Consider the following 20,846-nt stretch of genomic DNA (forward strand, 5'->3'; position numbering starts at 1 on the left):
TTGCGCTGCCATTACTATAAAGGGATATGACTTCAAGTCTCAGTTAAAGAGATGCCTTATACAAAGAAGCCCCTGTGGTGCACTGGTTAGGGGTTAGTGTTTTTGATGTACATGTATACATAGAGTACTGTCAGGATGCGAACCCACTACTCTATGTATACATGTACATCAAAAACACTACCCCCTAACCAGTGCGCAACAGGAGCTTCTTTGGATAAGGCATCTCTTTAACTGAGACTTGAAGTCATATCCCTTTATGGTATTGGCAGATCTTTAATCACTACGGGATAGTGATCCTGTTAATTAACTATCTTATGGTCTTTTCATCAAAAAAAAATCTTGTACATGATGTATTGTTCTTTTGTTTTAATGTTGCACCACTCCCTAGTGCTTTTTATGTGTTTTGATTTTTATATACATGTTCATTATAGTATTGCAAACAGGTAATGTGAACGGGATGTAAATCCTTTGACCCACCTGATGTCATTGTAAGCCCGATCTCCCGTTTTTTATTGAACATGCTATAAATAAGGTGTTTTAAATGTATGGTACCATGACGTGAAAAAGGGAGCTGGGACTCCCGGAACATGTTGTCGTATTAATAAATATCTGTTTATTATTTTAACCCATGGTGTCCGTGATATTCTTTGAGACCCCTGCCACGTGCGCCCCTATAGACCTTTTTTTTTTTACAGCCCTCTGGATTACAGACGGGGGATTCTTACTCTTACGCATTGGACCTTCGCTTGATGGTTCCTGGTCGGTGGCAGCTGCGGCACATCTTTAACAACTGCATTTATAGATGTTGAATTCTGAGTCCAACATCACCAGGCATATGATTTTCCTTTTAACCCTTTATCATCTATCATTGGGGTAGCACCTCTAGGCAGCACCTCTTTTGTTCATCTTTTGTCTCCTTCTCCTGTTAGTTAACCTTGGCCTCCTAACCATTGAAGTTGATTGTGACCTGCACGACCACTTTTCTCTAATTAAATTTCAGTCTATTGGAATACTTTGGGTAACTGCTGCACTTACAGCTTCTGAACAAGCTCTTATACATTGGGGGGATTTATCAAGTTGTCTTTTAGTACTATTCTCTTTGTTACCCATAGCAACCATTCAGAGCTCAACTTTAATTTCCCATATTGATCTGGTAAAATAATTGTTGAGTTGTAATTGGTTGCTATGAGCTATGAGGGTTAAAGGGTTAAATGACCAACATTAGCGTGATCGGTGATGTCAGTCATTAATAGTGAGTGCCGACTCAGCTTCTAAGCTCGTGTTACAAAGATATTAAGCATCAGATGTTTTAAATATTTTCAACTACATTTACCAAACCAAAAAGTGACTTTGGAAATGTAAAACTGGAAAAAATAATTGTGTGCACTTTTTTGGCTCACTCCCTTTGATCTATTCTATTCTTCTTTCCTGTTAGTCTGTTGTAGGTGCAGAGGGCCTCTCTCTTGCTTTTCGACATGTGATCAGTTCCCTGATTTGGTTTTGCACCCAGTACACCTGTGAAGATCTTCTTCATGAGATCATTGTATGTGTTGGGTACTTCACAGTGAACCATGCTGACAATCAGGTGAGTAATTGTATATAATAGACTAAAATTCACAGAAAGAATTGCTGAAATGTCATTAAAACATAACTTTTACTTTATAAAATGGATAAAATTGTAGGTCCACAGAAAAGAAAACCATCTTGGGTAAACAAAATATAGTTAAAACCCTGTAGCATAGATTACCAATAACTATATATTATGACAACTGTGTCAGTCCACAACTTGTAGTTTGAGACCAATAGTGTCTCTAACGTCTCAACGTGTTTCCCCCACAATTAGCGATTGCCTCAGATAGATAAATATAAGGCACTAAAGTGGTGTGATATCGCCTAAATGTTAATGCATATCATGATAGTTGACAAAATGATATATCCAACACAAGAATAGTAGTACTACTTTATAGATATAGCGATAGACCTGGCATACTTAGAAGGAATCAGTATGTAAAAACAAGGATACATTGTTGGCCTCAATGGGTACTATGTAAAAATATATACGATAGATGATTACGCTTAACTAGAGTACAAAAGCACCTATCCATGAAGCAGATAAGAAATCACTACCATTATTGGGTCACTCATGGTTAATGCCAGAATAAACTGATATGGGTCATAAGAAGGTGTTCTCAGGCAAACTATGCAGGTTATGATCTGCACAGATGCCATCCATTTGTCAGTACAGTTGTGGACTGGCACAGTGGTCCTAATATATGGTTATATTGGTAATCTATCTTGCAAACCTTGATTATGGTTAAGAGTTTAACTCTATTCTGTTTACCCAATAGGGTTTTCTTTTTGTGGACCTATAATTTTATTCTTTGTATGATGTAATTGTTATGTTTTAATAAAAGTTTAACAACTGTTTCTGTGAATTTTTGCTTGATTAGTTGATTGGTCCGCTACATGTTTATGGTTCATGTGTTTCTTGCTGTGAATTCTATTTAATAGACTACCATGTTACTTAAATCAGAAGCATAATTTCACGCTGCATACTTTGCAGTAAAACTGATATGTTATCTTCATTCTGCAGGTCAGTTTGATTACAGCAATACCCAAATTATATATTTCTTAAATGTTTTACTACTTTTAACGCCTTGAGGATTTTTTATTGTCGAATTTTCATTTTTCCACTTCACCTTATAAGAGCCAGAACTCTTTCAGTCTTTTAACTACAGGACAATATTGGGGCTTTTTTATGCAGGATGAATGGTACGCTGTAATGACATAACTTATTTCACCACAAAACCAAAATTGAATCACCAAAACATGTCGATATCTGCCATTAGCGGTGAGTACCAACTGCTGGTAGCAGCCATTACTCACCGGGTATGAAGCACGCTTAACCTCCTCTCATTTTAAGGGACATAACGCTTTTTTTTTTTTTTTTTTATCCACAGAGCCATATGAAGGCTTTTTGTGGATCCAATTGTACTTCACTTATATTTTATCATAATATATATGTACAGCAAAGCAAAAAAATATAGTACAACCAACCTGTAGTCCGATCCTACCATTTGAAGGCAAGTATCAGCTGTAAGATACAGCCGGCACCAGCCATAAATAGAGTGGGCTCAGAAGCTTTATTTTCATTGACCACCGCACCACCATAAAAAGGCTTATCAGCAGCCATTAACTGGTTAATGGCTTAACTAAATATAAACAATGGTAAAATACCTGTGTCTTTCCTTGTGTGATATGGCTGTCTGTCTTCTGGTCATGTTATTTTTTAAACTCTCATTGTCTTAAAATACTTTTTGTACGGTCATCATCAAGGGTCCTTATTCTGCTTCACGCACCTTTTTATGGTGTACCATGCCGATTGTAGCAGGTTAATCGCAGTCTTAAGAGCTCCTGCTCAAAAATGTAACTCATCCTGCATAAGAAAATGGCCTCCTGTGGCTATATCAATGGAAAAAAATGAACAATGTATGGTTCCTGGAATGCGACAAAAATGAAAAAATATTAATTGTATGGTCAAAAGGTTAGAGTTTAGCTGTTAGAACAAGAAAAAACAACAACACACAAAACATACACATAAAATGGAAAGTACAAGAAATAGCCTTTTAAGATGGGAATACCTATTAAAATAGTCATCCCTGGTAGTTAGAAAAAATAAATTTTTTAGTTTTAGATTTTCAAATGATCTCTGTGTAACCCTAATCCATCACTTTTTGTGAGAATCCTGTCATTCACGTATCTTTTGCAGTTGATAGGTAGCAGGTGCTGTGCTGAGTGTTTTGTACTGGTATAGCAGCACATGGTTTGCTAAAATATAGTGAAATGGTGCAGGAATTCCCCATCAATTGAATGCTGATTTATGCTTTATGTTGCACCTCTTTAAAGGATGCACTTTCTTTTATTACAGAATGACAGGTTGTGATTGTACATTACATAGACATCTTATTAATGCTATTACTCTACATTATCACACATCTCTAAATTATCTGAAGGTTGTAACCTTTCCTCTGCCCTGGGCTCTCTGCAGCTGATCCCATTTAGCAGAGCTGTCTGACCATTGTCATGGTACTAATCCAGTACCGCTGAAGTGAATGCTCTATAGCATGGTTTATGTGTTATACAGAGGTCAAAGCCCAATACATCTACCTAGTCATTTTGCTTTGTACTGAGAGATGTTACTTCAGCTCCAAAAACCCCAGTCTCAATGCACCACACCCCTCAGTCATAGTGTTTTATTTAGTTTTTGCTCTGTCTGTTGTATCCATGGTGTGGAAACCTTATTAGTGAAATAGTGGAAAGTCTGTTCAGATCACTTAGTTAATAGATAATGACTTTCCTGTCATTAGTCACTACTAGTCACCTGCCATATACAGATCTGTGTTTACTGTTGGCCTGGCAGGCGATTTATTAGTAGGCAATCTATTCTAAGTCATCTTCCACCGGGGATTGAGCCCAGACCTGCTTACATTAAAGGGAACACATTGAATGTTGATCCTCCACACAGAACCTGCTTTCCCATTAATTATTGCATATGTTAATGGTGTCGCTGTATGGAGTCTATTAGAATTAACAATTAACTTAATTGGATAATGGTTAATTTGCATTTTTCATGATCTAAATAAAGTCTTGTAATTCCAAGAGATGGATTTGACAGGAAATTAAATTTAATTGATGAATTTATTGTTGAAAGTTTGAACCTTCCATTTACTAAAGGTTACTGATATTCATTTCTTTACCTACCTAGAGACCACTTACACTCTGCATTTATGCGAATGACAGAGTATTCTTTATGTGTCCTTGGTTAACATAGATTTTTGACCATTATTTAAATAATGTTCTATATGATCCATGTATATCACTTTATCAACCTACATACTTGTCCTTCACTTGTCCTGCTGCAAATTGTACAAATATGAGATGTCCCCAATGAGTTCAGGGACCATTTCTGCCACTTTTATACAGGTCTGCTCAGCTTTTAGTACAGACATGTATAAAAATCAATATTTAAAGGGGTATTCCAGGCCAAACTTTTTTTATATATCAACTGGCTCCGGAAAGTTAAACAGATTTGTAAATTACTTCTATTAAAAAATCTTAATCCTTCCAATAGTTATTAGCTTCTGAAGTTGAGTTGTTTTCTGTCTAACTGCTCTCTGATGACTCACGTCCCGGGAGCTGTGCAGTTCCTATGGGGATATTCTCCCATCATGCACAGCTCCCGGGACGTGACATCATCATTGAGCAGTTGGACAGAAAACTTCAGAAGCTAATAACTATTGGAAGGATTAAGATTTTTTAATAGAAGTAATTTACAAATCTGTTTATCTTTCCGGAGCCAGTTGATATATAAATATTGATTCCCAGCCACCTCCCACCTGTTAATGAGAGTTGTGTAAACAGCGTAGGTCCCAGTGCCACACCATTCATAATGGAAGTTATGCAAATTGCATAAGTCAGCATCTTGGCTGCTTTTGGCTTTCCAACCATCTTGCGTCTCTGAGAAGCCATATTTTGGCTTCATGGGCAAACCCCTTTAAACATTTTACTTCATAAAATAAAAAGTACACCATTGTCCAGGAAAGAGCAAACTTTATTTGACATACAGTGCTGTACTTAATTTATCCCAGTCAAAGGGTTAAAAAACCTTTGGAACTTTCCTGAAAATCGCCATGGTGTAACCTCCATATGCTTGTCCTAGCTGTGACACTCTGCTGATTGAACACACCAGATTGTTTATATATAGGCAGAGAATTCACAGACCACTTTCGAGAGGGTGTACAAACGTTAAGAGTCATTTTTTCAGCCCTTTTATAAATAATCTGTCAGAATTGCATCAGATAAACATTCCTTGGCTCAGGCTGCAGTTTATGTAGAAGAACAGTCTAAGTCTGTAGTGTATGAAATCAAAGAAATTGTCTGCTCTATGCCGAGATTGAAGCTGCCCACTCAGCTTGTTTATGTGATATACAAGGCTATTCCACACACATAAAGAAATGCTTACTCCTGTTGTGTTGTCCGCCTCTAAACTGTTTTCCTTATACACATGTTTAGTTTGCCTGTGGTAATATTGTTTTCTTACTGCATTAAAATACACTTCTAAGTTGATCCAGAAATTAACGATTATGGTTTTAGGTTTGGAGGTTTTCCTGCACTATTTTATAGTGTCACCACCATGTATTATATTATGCCATGCAAACAGCAGCAGTCAGTCACTGGCTCCATTAGTTACATTAACTTGAATCATGGTAACAGGAAGCATAGGTGAGGCACAAATGCTGCTGGATCTTAAAAAAAAAGCTTCTTTTACAACATTTGAAGAAACAAAGAACTGCATTTTAGGAGTTATTTATTTTGCCATCATTATGGGGTAAGTTGAATTGTTGGTTACACTTTGGTAAGATTTGCCACATGCTGGTTGATTTTCCATAACACCTTTGCAATACACAATTTTTAAAAGTATTTCCATCCAATCTATAAGCATGGCCATACCTTCATAGATCAGAATTTAGAAAATTCACCAAAGTTTGCAAATTTGCTTTACTTTCAGTTATATTAATATTTTTGTATTCAGTAACAGTGCAGATCAATGCCAGAAACATCAGATGGACAGTTGTGGTCCTGGCTGGCAGGCTGTATAAGTAACTGAGTAAAAAATAAAATAAAAAAAGATTTGAATCTGGCCTTTTTTGTAAATGAAAAATTAGCAGGAGTTTTGGAGGTCTTAAAAGAGGAGAAGGTAAGAAATATTAGTTTCTTGCATTTACATGTACAATTCATTTCTCCACTTTCTTATTGTAATGACAGTGCCCATTAAATTACACTAGCGGGTGCTTACTGCATACAGTGACTAGTAGTGACTGCAGGCTGTCAGAAGTTTATCGTTAACTCAATGACTTTGTATAGGGAAGTAGGGGATTTTGATATTTATATTCCAGATTTTAATGGGTTTGTCTGCAAAGCCTAAATATTGATTCCTGACCACCTCCCTCCAGTTAATGAGAATTGGTTAAATTTCCTTGGCACTGTTCTTATTTATGAAATATGAAATTTGATAAAACCTTCTAAATATGCATTTACACATAACAGTTTTTACTTACAGTTCTACAGGTTTATCATTTTTGATTGGTGAGACAATTGTCAATAATTACCGCCAATCCCATATATCGACGTTTGTTCAATAAACCTTTACATTGCTCAACCATCGTGCAAGCAGGACCACACTAATAATCTCTAGAATGTTCACGCAGATTTTTCATGCCGTCATTGGTTAGCTGCACATTCCGTATTACGGAGAGATTTGTGGTTGACGAATGAGGATATTTTTAGCACTTTAAAACCACTTGATCAGCCAATGAACAAGCGTTTGCTTGTTTGTCAGCTGATCACTGTCCCTATAACAAAGGGCAGTATTGGCCTGTTCCCCATTAATCACCCTGTGTAATATTAATAATTTTTTATAATATTAATAATTTTTATGTATGAGCAAAACCTTCTGCTATCTCAGGGCAGAATTTTTCTGATAACATGAGAGAATGTAAAATGCTGTTATTGTAGAGGTTAAAAGTGTTATCCACCATAAGGTGATTTTAGTACATTCCTGACAGACAGTAATGGACATGCTTAGGAAGGATCTGTGCTCGTCTTCGGGCTTAATGGCTATGTTGTTGGATTACCATAACACGGTGGCAAGCTTTTTGTGAACTGGTATTTCCTGTTTTAGTTTTCTTTTTTGCCTACAAATCCCATAATTCCATTTTCCTCCCTCCCACACATCAGCCACCCCACCCATTGAAACATAGATGAGCTGCATCCATTCAAAAGAACTATGGTTTTTAACCCCTTAACGACGCAGGACGTAAATATACGTCCTGGTGAGGTGGTACTTAATGCACCAGGACGTACATTTACATCCTATACATAACCGCGAGCATCGGAGCGATGCTCGGGTCATGCACGGCAGGTCCCGGCTGCTGATAGCAGCCAGGGACCCACCAATAATGGCCGACATCAGCGATCGCGCGGATGTCCGCCATTAACCCCTCAGATGCCATGATCAATACAGATCACGACATCTGCAGTGGCTATCCGATCATCCAGAACGGCAGACGGAGGTCCCCTCACCTGCCTCCGTGGCCTTCCACGGGTCTTCTGCTCTGGTCTGAGACCAGAGCAGAAGATGACCGATAACACTGATCAGTGCTATGCCCTATGGATAGAACTGAACAGTATTAGCAATCAAATGATTGCTATAAATAGTCCAAATAGTCCCCTATGGGGACTATTAAAGTGTAAAAATAAAAGTAAAAAAACGTTTTAAAAAAAAAGTGAAAAATCCCCTCCCCCAATTAAAATGTAAATTGTCCCATTTTCCCCATTTTACCCCCAAAAAGTGTAAAAATAAAAAAATTTAAAAACATATTTGGTATCGCCACGTGCATAAATATATTGTTAATGAAACCAAACTGGGAACGGCGTGAACGTAAAAAAAAAAAGTCCAAAATTGCTGCTTTTTTATAACATTTAATTCCAAAAAAAATTTGATAAAAAAATGTATTAAAAGTTTTATATTTGCAAGTATGCTATCAATAAAAAGTACAGATCACGGCACAAAAAATGAGCCCTCATACCGCCGTTTATAAAGAAAAATAAAAAAGTTATAGGTCTTCAAAATAGAGGGATTTTAAACGTACTAATTTGGTTAAAAAGTTTGCGTTTTTTTTTAAGCGCAACAGTAATAGAAAAGTATGTAATCATGGGTATCATTTTAATCTTATTGCCCAAAGAATAAAGAACACATGTAATTTTTACTGTAAATTGTACTGTGTGAAAACGAAACCTTCCAAAATTGGCGAAATTGCGGTTTTCTTTTAAATTTTCCCACACAAATAGTATTTTTTTGGTTGTGCCATACATTTTACGGTAAAGTGATGGCGTTACAAGGGACAACTGGTTGCAGAAAAAACAAGCCCTCATACTAGTCTGTGGATGAAAATATAAAAGAATTATGATTTTTTTTAAGGCGTGGAGGAAAAAACGAAAACGTAAAAATAAAATTGTCTGAGTCCTTAAGGCCAAAATGGGCTGAGTCCTTATGGGTTAATCGGGGTGCCTACAGCTGTTGCATTAGTTGCAGATTGATATCTTTCCCACCAAGCGATCCCTCCACCCACTGAAGCAGACAAGCTCCGTGTCATCAGCTGACTAGTGAGGTCAGGTCTTGGCCGCATTGCAACCTGGGAAAAATCTGAGACAATTGTTATTTTGTATGCTGTTAAAAAATATCGTATTTTCTGACGTATAAGACAATTGGGCGTATAAGAAGACCCCCAACTTTTACAGTTAAAATGTAGAGTTTGGGATATACTCACCGTATAAGACTACCCCTCTACCGCGGTGTATGGTACTTTACCATTGTTCCCACACACTAGGTAGGCAGCATAGTTCCCCCTACATTAGATTGTCAGCATAGTTCCCCCTACATTAGGTTGTCAGCATAGTTCCCCCTACATTAGGTTATCAGCATAGTTCCCCCACATTAGGTTGTCAGCATAGTTCCCCCTACATTAGGTTGTCAGCATAGTTCCCCCTACATTTGGATGTCAGCATAGTTACCCCACATTAGGTTGTCAGCATAGTTCCCCCTAGATTAGGTTGTCAGCATAGTTCCCCCACATTAGGTTGTCAGTATAGTTCCCCCACATTAGGTTGTCAGCATAGTTCCCCCACATTAGGTTGTCAGCATAGTTCCCCCACATTAGGTTGTCAGCATAGTTCCCCCACATTAGGTGGGCAGCATACTTCCCCCTACATTAGGCTGTCAGCATAGTTCCCCCACATTAGGTTGTCAGCATAGTTCCCCCACATTAGGTTGGCAGTATAGTTCCCCTACATTAGGTTGGCAGTATAGTTCCCCCACATTAGGTTGGCAGTATAGTTCCCTACACATTAGGTTGTAGTTCCCCCACATTAGGTAGGCAGTATAGTTCCCCCACATTAGGTTGGCAGTATAGTTCCCCCACATTAGGTTGGCAGTATAGTTCCCACACATTAGGTTGTAATTCCCCCACATTAGGTAGGCAGTGGCCCCCACAGACATACAGCCTTCAGCCATACACAGTGTATGGCTGGAGGCTGCATGCCTGTGTACTGCCTCACCTCAGTGCTCCAGTGATGTGTGGTCAGAGCACCGAAGATGACGTGCTGGTTACTTACCATACCCGCGTGTTCTCGCTGCTCTGCTCTGCCGTTTCTATGGACGCACACATGGGACGTCAGTGACGCCTCTGCATTTTTAAAGTTAACGTGGGGCCGCAGAAAGGTAACCGGGCCATCCTTGTGTCCTGAAAAGATATTTCGGGACAAAGGGATGTCCCAAATGTGACGGGGGAAATTAATCTCGGCTGGGATGCCTGGGGTATGGATACCCGGCGTAAAAGACAACCCCCAACTTTTGAGAACATTTTACTGGGTTTAAAAGTCGTCTTATACTCCGGAAAATACGTAAAATATTGGGGTGAACATCACAGAAGAATTGTGAGAAAACCGTCACTCAAAGTTACAGACACTATATTATGAACTACACTAACTTTACAGCCCCTGTAGCATAGTCAAATAAAAAAAAATCTTGGAATACCCCTTTAATGCTATGTCTCCTTAGTTAGATTTTTGTTGCTAAAGGCTGAACACTTTTGGGGAAAAAAAAATATTCTTCATTTGCAAAAAAAATTATTCCAGGTCAACAGGTTAAAAAGGTGCCTGTACAATTTCTATAGCTTGCTGTATGAACTTCATCAACTTGTATACAGTCTATAGGATTTTTCTGCAGCATGTGTTAGCTGTCTTTTAATGTTTCTTTTCCCCCTGTCTGCTGTTATCTCTAACACTGAGAAAGGCAAAACTCTTACATTAATCTTTCTCTGAGTAACAGCTAAATGGTAGGATATCTATATATATATATATATATATATATATATATATATATATATATATATAAAACTCAATGTGTGTGTGTGTGTGTGTATGTATGTATGTATGTATGTTCCACAAAAACGTCAAAACGGCTAAAGATATTAACATGAAACTTGGCACACATGTTACTTATAATCAACAACAAACTTAGGATAGGTGATTTAACCCTTACTCACCCCCATTTGCCAGGGGCGGGGTTTATGTTTAAAGTCCCATACAAATCAATGGGAAATATATGTTACTGCATAACTTCCAAACGGCTGGAGATATTTCAATAAAACTTGGTCACATGTTACTTATGTCCACTTAAAATATAGGATAGTTAATTTAACCCTTAACTACCCCCCATTTGTGAGGGTCGGGGTTTTTGTTTAAAGTCCCAAGCAAATCTGTGGGAAATGTATATTCCCACATAACTTCCTTACGGCTGGAGATATTTCAATACCTGGTACACATATTACAGGTTGGGATAGGAGGTCGAGATAGGAGGACCGGGAAAGGAGGACCGGGATAGGAGGTCGAGATAGGAGGTCGGGATAGGAGGTCAGGATAGGAGGACTGGTAAGGAGGTCGCGATAGGAGGTCGAGATAGGAGGTTGGGATAGATGGACGAGAGAGGAGGTCGAGATAGGAGGTCGGGATAGGAGGATGGGATAGGAGGTCGGGATAGGAGGACAGGATAGGAGGTCGGGATATGAGGACGGGATATGGGGTTGGGATATGACAACAATATATGAGATGAGTTATGAAGTCAAAAGCTTCCTCCTTTGTTTATTTTCCTCCCCAACAAGGATTAGGAAGGAAAAACCGGGCAACGCTGGGTACTCAGCTAGTTTTTAATAAAAAAAACATCTGGGAAGTTGCTTAATTTTGCATTCAGGAAACAAATCAACAACAAAAAAAATCAGTGCAAGGGCGTTTCAGTTTGGGCAACAAAGTATATAATACGTTGGGATGTGGTGAAACGGAAAAAAAACTAAACTATACTTAAGTACTCCTGATCCCCCAATTGTCCTACTGCCGCTCCCATTCTTCTCTTTCTGGTCTCTGATGATCTTCTTTTCTGCCTCTCAGAAATAAGTTCTGTGCAGGACCTGTCTGCTCAGCCACTCACTGGCCTCAGTGATGTCCTGGCTCGGCTGCAGTGAGCCCAGCGGGGGACCAGGGGTAGTTAACCATAGCTCCACACCCCCCCCAATACCCTCGTTTCACTATATCCCCAGCACTATATTATCAGCTACAGACACTCTCGCACTGCTTTTTTTTAATATAGTGTTGATTTGTTTCCAAAATGCTAAATGTGAAGCAGCTTTCTAAATAGTTTTCAAAGAAAATATCTACTATTTAGCTGTTGCTCAGAGATAAATGTCTTCATTCTCAGTGTTAGATTATGTCTTTTGGACCACCCCCAGAAAAGCTGGACTGTGATCACTGCCAGACCAGGGACTGAAGTACGCTTCTCTCCTATCTTTTTTCCTGATTGATGAGGGTCTTAGTTATGAGACCCAAAATGTTCAAAACTTCTTTTTACATGTATTAAATAAAACAGCAAAAATAATTCTTGACATGTCTTAATTTTTTTATTTTATTTTTTTTAAGTTTTTTTTTTAAATGACAGGTACACTTATTAATATAAAAATGGATTTGTAAAGTTAGGTTAGAAATATATGCTTCTATCCATAAATACTAAATACGGTACTTTAAGGGATCTTTAAAAAAAAATGAGGCGCACTAGAAGGGGGTCAGTGTCAAAAGTATCAGATGATGATGATGCAAATGATCGGATGCACACAACTAGGTGAATAAATTGCAACAATGTCAGGGATGCAGAAGGCAAAGGTGAATATTTATCCCCTTAAGGACCCAGCCATTTTACACCTTAGGACCCGGCCATTTTTTGAACATCTGACCACTGTCACTTTAAACATTAATAACTCTGGGATGCTTTTAGTTATCATTCTGATTCTGAGATAGTTTTTTCGTGACATATTCTACTTTATTTTGGTGGTAAATTTTCGGCGTTACTTGCATCCTTTTTTGGTGAAAAATCCCAAAATTTCATGAAAATTTAGCATTTTTCTAACTTTGAAGCTCTCTACTTGTAAGGAAAATGGATATTCCCAATACATTTTATTTTTATTCACAATATGTTCACTTTATGTTGGCCTCATAAAATGGACATATTTTTTTTTTTTTTTTAAATTAGAGGGCTTCAAAGTAGAGCAGCAATTTTCAAAAATATCATGAAAATTGCTAAATCTGAAGGGACAGATGTTACAGAACTACAACTCCCAGCATGCCGGAAAACGCCATGACGTACTCATACGTCATGGGTCCTTAAAGCCCAGGGTGCGGAGACGTACGCATATGTCATGGGTCCTTAAGGGGTCCTTAAAATATGGGTCCTTAAAATATTCTTAGTTTCCATCATGAGAGAAACATTAGCGTTATGTAACTATTTACAAGAATTCTCGTGTCACGTTTTGGTTAGCAAGCAACTCTTTATGATTATATTCAAGTAGAACCAACAATAACAGAAGAAAACTGTAAAAGTAAATTTACCTTTAGATGCACATTTACTCCACCTTTTTTGCTGACTTGTATACTATAAAGAAGTCACATTACTTGTCAATGATATGGCTTGTCAGCCATTCCTCCATGCCATTTTGCTGCTGCTGCTTTGTTTTGATGGTTACATTTCATTTCATCTTTTGTTGCTTAACATTATGACATTGCATTATCCTTGCACCCACCATTTGCACACACCTCATTGCTTTTCATTTCACTTTCAGTAAAAGAGGTGGGAAATTTTGAAACACTGAGATTGACTCATTACCCGTCAAGAACTTTTCACAAGGAGCTTTGTGCTGGGATTTAAGATTGAAGAGGAGGCTTTAGAAAGACCAGAGGCATATCAGGAAAGCTATTTTGAATGGAGTATTTAGCAAGGAATGTGCCATACAGAACCTTATCCTAAATCCCAAACATCTCAGAACAGCAGCTAATGATGTGTATAATTACATTGACATCAGCCCCCTAGCTCTACATCTGTCTCTTGTGGGATTTAGGCCACATAGACTCCCCCTGCCACCTCAGAGTCGTGTTTAATAAGTGCAGTAATACTCTGCTCTCCACTTGTCCTCTACAGCAGTGCACTTTTCTCTCTTCTATTCCTTCTTTCCTACCTCGCTGTTTCTGTAATTTGTCTTCCTTTACTTTGGACTCTCGCTATAGATATATATATATATATATATATACAGTACAGACCAAAAGTTTGGGCACACCTCATTCAAAGAGTTTTCTTTATTTTCATGACTATGAAAATTGTAGATTCACACTGAAGGCATCAAAACTATGAATTAACACATGTGGAATTATAGACATAACAAAAAAGTGTGAAACAACTGAACATATGTCATATTCTAGGTTCTTCAAAGTAGCTACCTTTTGCTTTGATTACTGCTTTGCACACTCTTGGCATTCTCTTGATGAGCTTCAAGAGGTAGTCACCTGAAATGGTCTTCCAACAGTCTTGAAGGAGTTCCCAGAGATGCTTAGCACTTGTTGGCCCTTTTGCCTTCATTGGGTTCAGGTCTGCTGACTGTAAAGGTCATCTGGCACAGCACCCCATCACTCTCCTTCTTGGTCAAATAGCCCTTATACAGCCTGGAGGTGTGTTTGCGGTCATTGTCCTGTTGAAAAATAAATGATGGTCCAACTAAACGCAAACCCGATGGAATAGCATGCTGCTGCAAGATGCTGTGGTAGCCATGCTGGTTCAGTATGACTTCAATTTTGAATAAATCCCCAACAGTATCACCAGCAAAGCAACCCCACACCATCGAACCTCCTCATCCATGCTTCACGGTGGGAACCAGGCATGTAGAGTCCATCCGTTCACCTTTTCTGCGTTGCACAAAGACACGGTGGTTGGAACCAAAGATTTCAAATTTGGACTCATCAGACCAAAGCACAGATTTCCACTGGTCTAATGTCCATTCCTTGTGTTCTTTAGCCCAAACAAGTCTCTTCTGCTTGTTGCCTGTCCTTAGCAGTGGTTTCCTAGCAGATATTCTACCATGAAGACCTGATTCACACAGTCTCCTCTTAACAGTTGTTCTAGAGATGTGTCTGCTGCTAGAACTCTGTGGCATTGACCTGGTCTCTAATCTGAGCTGCTGTTAACCTGCGATTTCTGAGGCTGGTGACTCGGATGAACTTATCCTCCGCAGCAGAGGTGACTCTTGGTCTTCCTTTCCTGGGGCGGTCCGCATGTGAGCCAGTTTCTTTGTAGCTCTTGATGGTTTTTGTGACCTCACTTGGGGACACTTTCCACCTAGAATATGACATATTTTCAGTTGTTTCACACTTTTTTGCTGTCTATAATTCCACATGTGTTAATTCATAGTTTTGATGCCTTCAGTGTGAATCTACAATTTTCATAGTCATGAAAATAAAGAAAACTCTTTGAATGAGAAGGTGTGTCCAAACTTTTCGTCTTTACTGTATATATATATATATATATATATATATATATATATATATAAATACTATGTTAAAGGGGTTATCCAGTGAAGTTTATTATTTTGCTAATGTCCCCAGGCTGCCTCATAAAATAACAAACACTTCCCTCTCCTCCCTCCGCTCTCCCTTATAGCTCAGTTATCTGGGTGCTCCACCCATGGTCGATAACACAGCTTTCCCCCAAGCTGCAGAGCGTAGCATCTACAGGCAGGAGAACTGACAGTGTCACTCCACGATCAATAGCCGAGGCGGGACACCAGAGAGATAGAAAATACACAAAGTGTGTTGTAGTGCTATAAAATTGAATCAGAGCATCATACCCTTTTTCTTTTTTATAATAACAGTCTTATTAGCATAATATACCGTATTTATCGGTGTATAACACGCACTTTTTAGGCTAAAATTTTTAGCCTAAAGTCTGTGTGCGTGTTATACGCCGATACACCCCCAGGAAAGGCAGGGGGAGAGAGGCCGTCGCTGCCCACTTCTCTCCCCCTGCCTTTCCTGGGGTCTAGAGCGCTGCTGTCGGCCCTTCTCACCCCCTGGCTGACAGCCAGGGGGAGAGAAGGGGCAGCGGCACCCATTGCCGGCGCCGCTGCCCCGTTGCCTCCCCCCATCCCTGGTGGCATAATTACCTGAGTCGGGTCCGCGCTGCTGCAGGCCTCCGGCGTGCGTCCCCGGCGTCGTTGCTATGCGCGGAACGGCGCGGAGCATGACGCGCCGTTCCTGGGGTATACACGCGCACACACGCACCCTCATTTTACCATGGATAAACATTAAAAAACTTTTTTTACCCAAATATCCTTGGTAAAATGAGGGTGCGTGTTATAGGCCGGTGCGTGGTATACCCCGATAAATACGGTACATCAAATATAGAATGCTTTAAATATATAGCATGGATGAACAATAAAAAAAAAGTTGCAATAAACATGACCTTATTAAATAAGAGACTGATACATAAGGAAAGCTGGCCCTGCTTGCCAGGTCTTACAGTCTATAATTAAGGGGAAAGAAACAGTAGTTAGGGGTAGAAGCTGAATTTCAAACTGAGTAGAGATCTTTGAAATTAAAAGGTCGGTTAATTTTTCTGTGAATAATTTGTGGCCATAGTATGCTGTACGGATGTCTCTGACATAGAAAACAAGACCCTTACAAGGTACTGCTGTGAGTATAAAACCTGTACATATAGAAATAGTTTTTAACCAATTGCCATCTAAGGACGAGCCGACTCGTCCTGAGACGGCAAGCGGTGAATGGCGCAGGCTCCCGACTCAAGCTGGCTGATTCATGTAGCTGGTGGCCGCCGTTAATGCCGACATGCGGTGATCGGCATAGCTGGCTATTAACCCTTTAGATCGCCACTGTCAAAGTTGACAGTGGCATCTAAAGGGACATTTAAACAATCCCTGGTGGTCCAGTGGGGTGGATCGCTGAACCAGGCTATATCAATCAAGCGCAGATCACACAGAACAATGTGGTTCTATGGGACCACATTGATCTGTATGAGGAATCTACTGATTCCTCCTAAAAGTTCCCTAAGGGGATTAAAAGTGTAACAAAAAAAAAATTTTAATTGAAAAAAAAGTTTAAATAAACACCCATTAACCCCTTCCATATTAAAAGTTTGAATCGCCCCCTTTTCCCAAATTCCGTATAAAAAATATGTAAGCATAATAAAAATAAACATATGTAGTATCACACAAATGTCCGAACAATAAAAATATAATGTTAATTAAACCACACGGTCAATGGCGCACACGTAAGAAAAAGTCCAAAATTGTGTATTTTTGGTCACTTTGTATACCCTAAAAAATATGTATAAAAAGCTATCAAAAAGTCCCATCAAAACAAAAATGGTACCAATAAAAACTTAAGATCATGGCTCAAAAAATGAGCCCTTGTGCATCCCTGTATATGGAAAAAAAAAAAAAAAGTTAGAGGGGTCAGAAGATCACAATTTTACACATACTAATTTTGGTGCATTTTTTTTAAGTAGTAAAATAAAGTAAAACTTATATAAATTAGGTGTCCTTGTAACCGTGTGGACCTACAGAATAAAGATATGGTGTAATTTTACCGAAAAGTGCACTGCATAGAATCGGAAGCCCCCAAAAGTAAAAAAGTTTTTTTTTTCCAATTTTACCCCACAAATATTTTTATACTGGTTTCACTGTAATTTTTATGGTAAAATGATTGATGTTATTATAAAGTACAATTGGTGGCGCAAAAAAAAAGCCCTCATATGGGTCTATATGTGCAAAATTGAAAGCGTTATGATTTTTAGAAGGTGATGAGGAAAAAACGAAAGTGCAAAAATGGAAAAACCCTTCGTCCTTATAGGGTTAAACAATAAATAAAAAAGAAAATAGAGTATAAATGGGATTGAGTAACGTAAGTATAAAAAACTGTTGTTTGTAAGAATTCCAAATATGTGATTCATATATTATTATTTTACTTTGCTTTATTTTGCACACTACATATTATATGTTATTAAATAATTATAATTTTTTTTAAAACCTAAAGTTATGAGAAATAATTAAAATGTGTCATGGGTGCAATAGTTCTTAGGGCATATATGAGCTCTCCTGTAGTAGACAAATATCTGATGAAATACATTTTTCAAATTCTATATTTCATGCTGTCTTGACCAGCCAATAGTTAACTTCTTCCACTGGCCGAGATGTAATGGATCATGTCACAAGCTCTTGTCTCCCTCAATTACCTGCTGCTGGAGCTGTGCATGGCGTGCAGAGTTACCTAGAGGTGTTAACAATTTAATCCTTATTACCTGGCCTTTGTTACTTGCCAGAGGAGCGAAGTGATCTGGAACCAGTGGTATCACATACCCAATATTATGTTTCCAGCTCAGATGCTTTTAATATGTTTTATTTATAATTATGAACCATTCAGATGTGTCCAGAAGTCCTGACATCACTATGAAATGCAGTGTACAACAATGTCAGCCAGGTTCTTTCACATAGGTTTCTAGCTCTTTTATTAAAGGGGTACTCCGGTGGAAAACTTTTCTTTTTTAAATCAACTGGTCCAGAAAGTTTAACAGATTTGTAAATTACTTCTATTAAAAAATCGTAATCCTTCCAGTACTTATTAGCGCTCTCTGCTGACATCACGAGCACAGTGCTCCCTGCTGACATCTCTGTCCATTTTAAGAACTGTCCAGAGCAGCATATGTTTGCCATGGGGATTTTCTCCTACTCTGGACAGTTCTTAAAATGTACAGAGATGTCAGCAGAGAGCTCTGTGTTCCAAAAAGAAAATCATTTCCTCTGTAGTATTCAGCAGCTAATAAGTACTGGAAGGATTAAGAGGTTTTTTTGTTTTTTTTTAACAGAAGTAATTTACAAATCTGTTTAACCTTAAGGCACCAGTTGATTTAAAAAAAATAAAAAAAGTTTTCCACCGGAGTACCCCTTTAAGTCTGTGAGTCCGTATTTGTTATTATTAATAGATTTGGGGATACAGAATTTATTTTATTTGAACTTACATTGATTTTCTGATTACTTAATTCACATTTTCAAAATCCCATGTATATCCCTACTCTAATAAAGCAACTACAGGTAAAACTATGTTTGTTTACTTCTGTAAACTTTTCTTGAATTCATCCTAAAAAAAAAAACTGTTGTCCATAATTTAGCCAAGGAAGGACTGATTTTTGTGCATTTTTCTTACATGTTTCATCCATTAACTATTGTATGCTAATATTAAACAGCTCTGTAATTATAATAAACAGCTCTGTAATTCTAACACAAGTGGTTGACTTAAATGGTATAATAAATGGGCAAAATTATAAAATCGTTGCCATCTGTATGCTGTGGCTGATAAAAGTGGCATACATTTGTGTTACTTTTCTCTTCTAAAATGTCAGAGCCCTAGTGGCAGTGGCAAGTAGTTCTTCTGATATTTTTGCACAGACAAGCTTACAGCAGAGATAGGAAAAAGAGAATCTTGTCAGCATTCAAGCATTGTCATTCATGAATTTATCAAAAGGAAATTAACAATGTTTATAAATACACTGTATACAATTCATTCTTAAATGGGCACTGTCAAATACAAAAACTTTTTATAAGTTGTACATTTTGGCACAACATTAACCTTTCTAATATGCTTCTTAAGAATATTGTATTTCCTTTCATGGCTTTGTCCATAGGCATGGACAAAGTCCAGTAAGTGAGAGTGGGCCAGCACTCCTCTGTGCTTTCTCCTGTCTGATAGCACTCCTCTGTGCTCTCTCCTGTCTGATAGTACTCCTCTGTGCTCTCTCCTTTCTGATAGCACTCTTCTGTGCTCTCTCCTGTCTGATAGTACTCCTCTGTGCCCTCTCCTGTCTGATAGGACATCTCTGTGATCTCTCCTGTCTGATAGGACTCCTCTGTGCTCTCTCATGTCTGACAACACTCTTCTGTGCTCTCTCCTTCTGATAGGACTTCTCTCTGCTCTCTCCTTCTGATAGGACTTCTCTCTGCTCTCTCCTGTCCGATAGTACTCCTCTGTGCTCTCTCCTGTCAGCACTCATCTGGGCTTTCTCCTGTCTGATAGCACTCCTCTGTGCTCTCTCCTGTCTGATAGCACTCCTCTGTGCTCTCTCCTGTCTGATATCACTCCTCTGTGCTCTCTCCTGTCTGATAGGACTCCTCTGTGCTCTCTCCTGTCTGATAGGACTCCTCTGTGCTCTCTCCTGTCTGATAGCAGTCTTCTGTGCTCTCTCCTGTCTGATAGGACTCCTCTGTGCTCTCTCGTGTCTGATAACACTCTTCTGTGCTCTCTCCTTCTGATAGGACTTCTCTCTGCTCTCTCCTGTCCGATAGTACTCCTCTGTGCTCTCTCCTGTCTGATAGCACTCCTCTGTGCTTTCTCCTGTCTGATAGCACTCCTCTGTGCTCTCTCCTGTCTGATAGCACTCCTCTGTGCTCTCTCCTGTCTGATAGCACTCCTCTGTGCTCTCTCCTGTCTGATAGCACTCCTCTGTGCTCTCTCCTGTCTGATAGGACTCCTCTGTGCTCTCTCCTGTCTGATAGGACTCCTCTGTGCTCTCTCCTGTCTGATAGGACTCCTCTGTGCTCTCTCCTGTCTGATAGCACTCCTCTGTGCTCTCTCCTGTCTGATAGCACTCCTCTGTGCTCTCTCCTGTCTGAAAGCACTCCTCTGTGCTCTCTCCTGTCTGATAGCACTCTTCTGTGCTCTCTCCTGTCTGATAGTACTCCTCTGTGCTCTCTCCTGTCTGATAGGACTCCTCTGTGTTCTCTCGTGTCTGATAGCACTCCTCTGTGCTCTCTCCTGTCTGATAGAACTTCTCTCTGCTCTCTCCTGTCTGA

General features: G+C 39.0%; 1 protein-coding gene across 2 annotated transcripts in view; it reads left to right on the top strand.

The window, feature by feature from the left end:
• SCAPER (S-phase cyclin A associated protein in the ER) overlaps positions 1–20,846 on the top strand; it is a 329,263-nt gene that overhangs the window by 290,232 nt on the left and 18,185 nt on the right. For both annotated transcript variants that reach the window (XM_056572933.1, XM_056572935.1), the window contains exon 28: positions 1,436–1,585. In XM_056572933.1, coding sequence (XP_056428908.1) covers positions 1,436–1,585 — 150 coding nt within the window. The remainder of the gene's footprint in view (positions 1–1,435; positions 1,586–20,846) is intronic.

Source organism: Hyla sarda, chromosome 4 (genome assembly GCF_029499605.1).
Source record: "Hyla sarda isolate aHylSar1 chromosome 4, aHylSar1.hap1, whole genome shotgun sequence".
Classification (NCBI taxonomy): Eukaryota; Metazoa; Chordata; class Amphibia; order Anura; family Hylidae; genus Hyla; species Hyla sarda.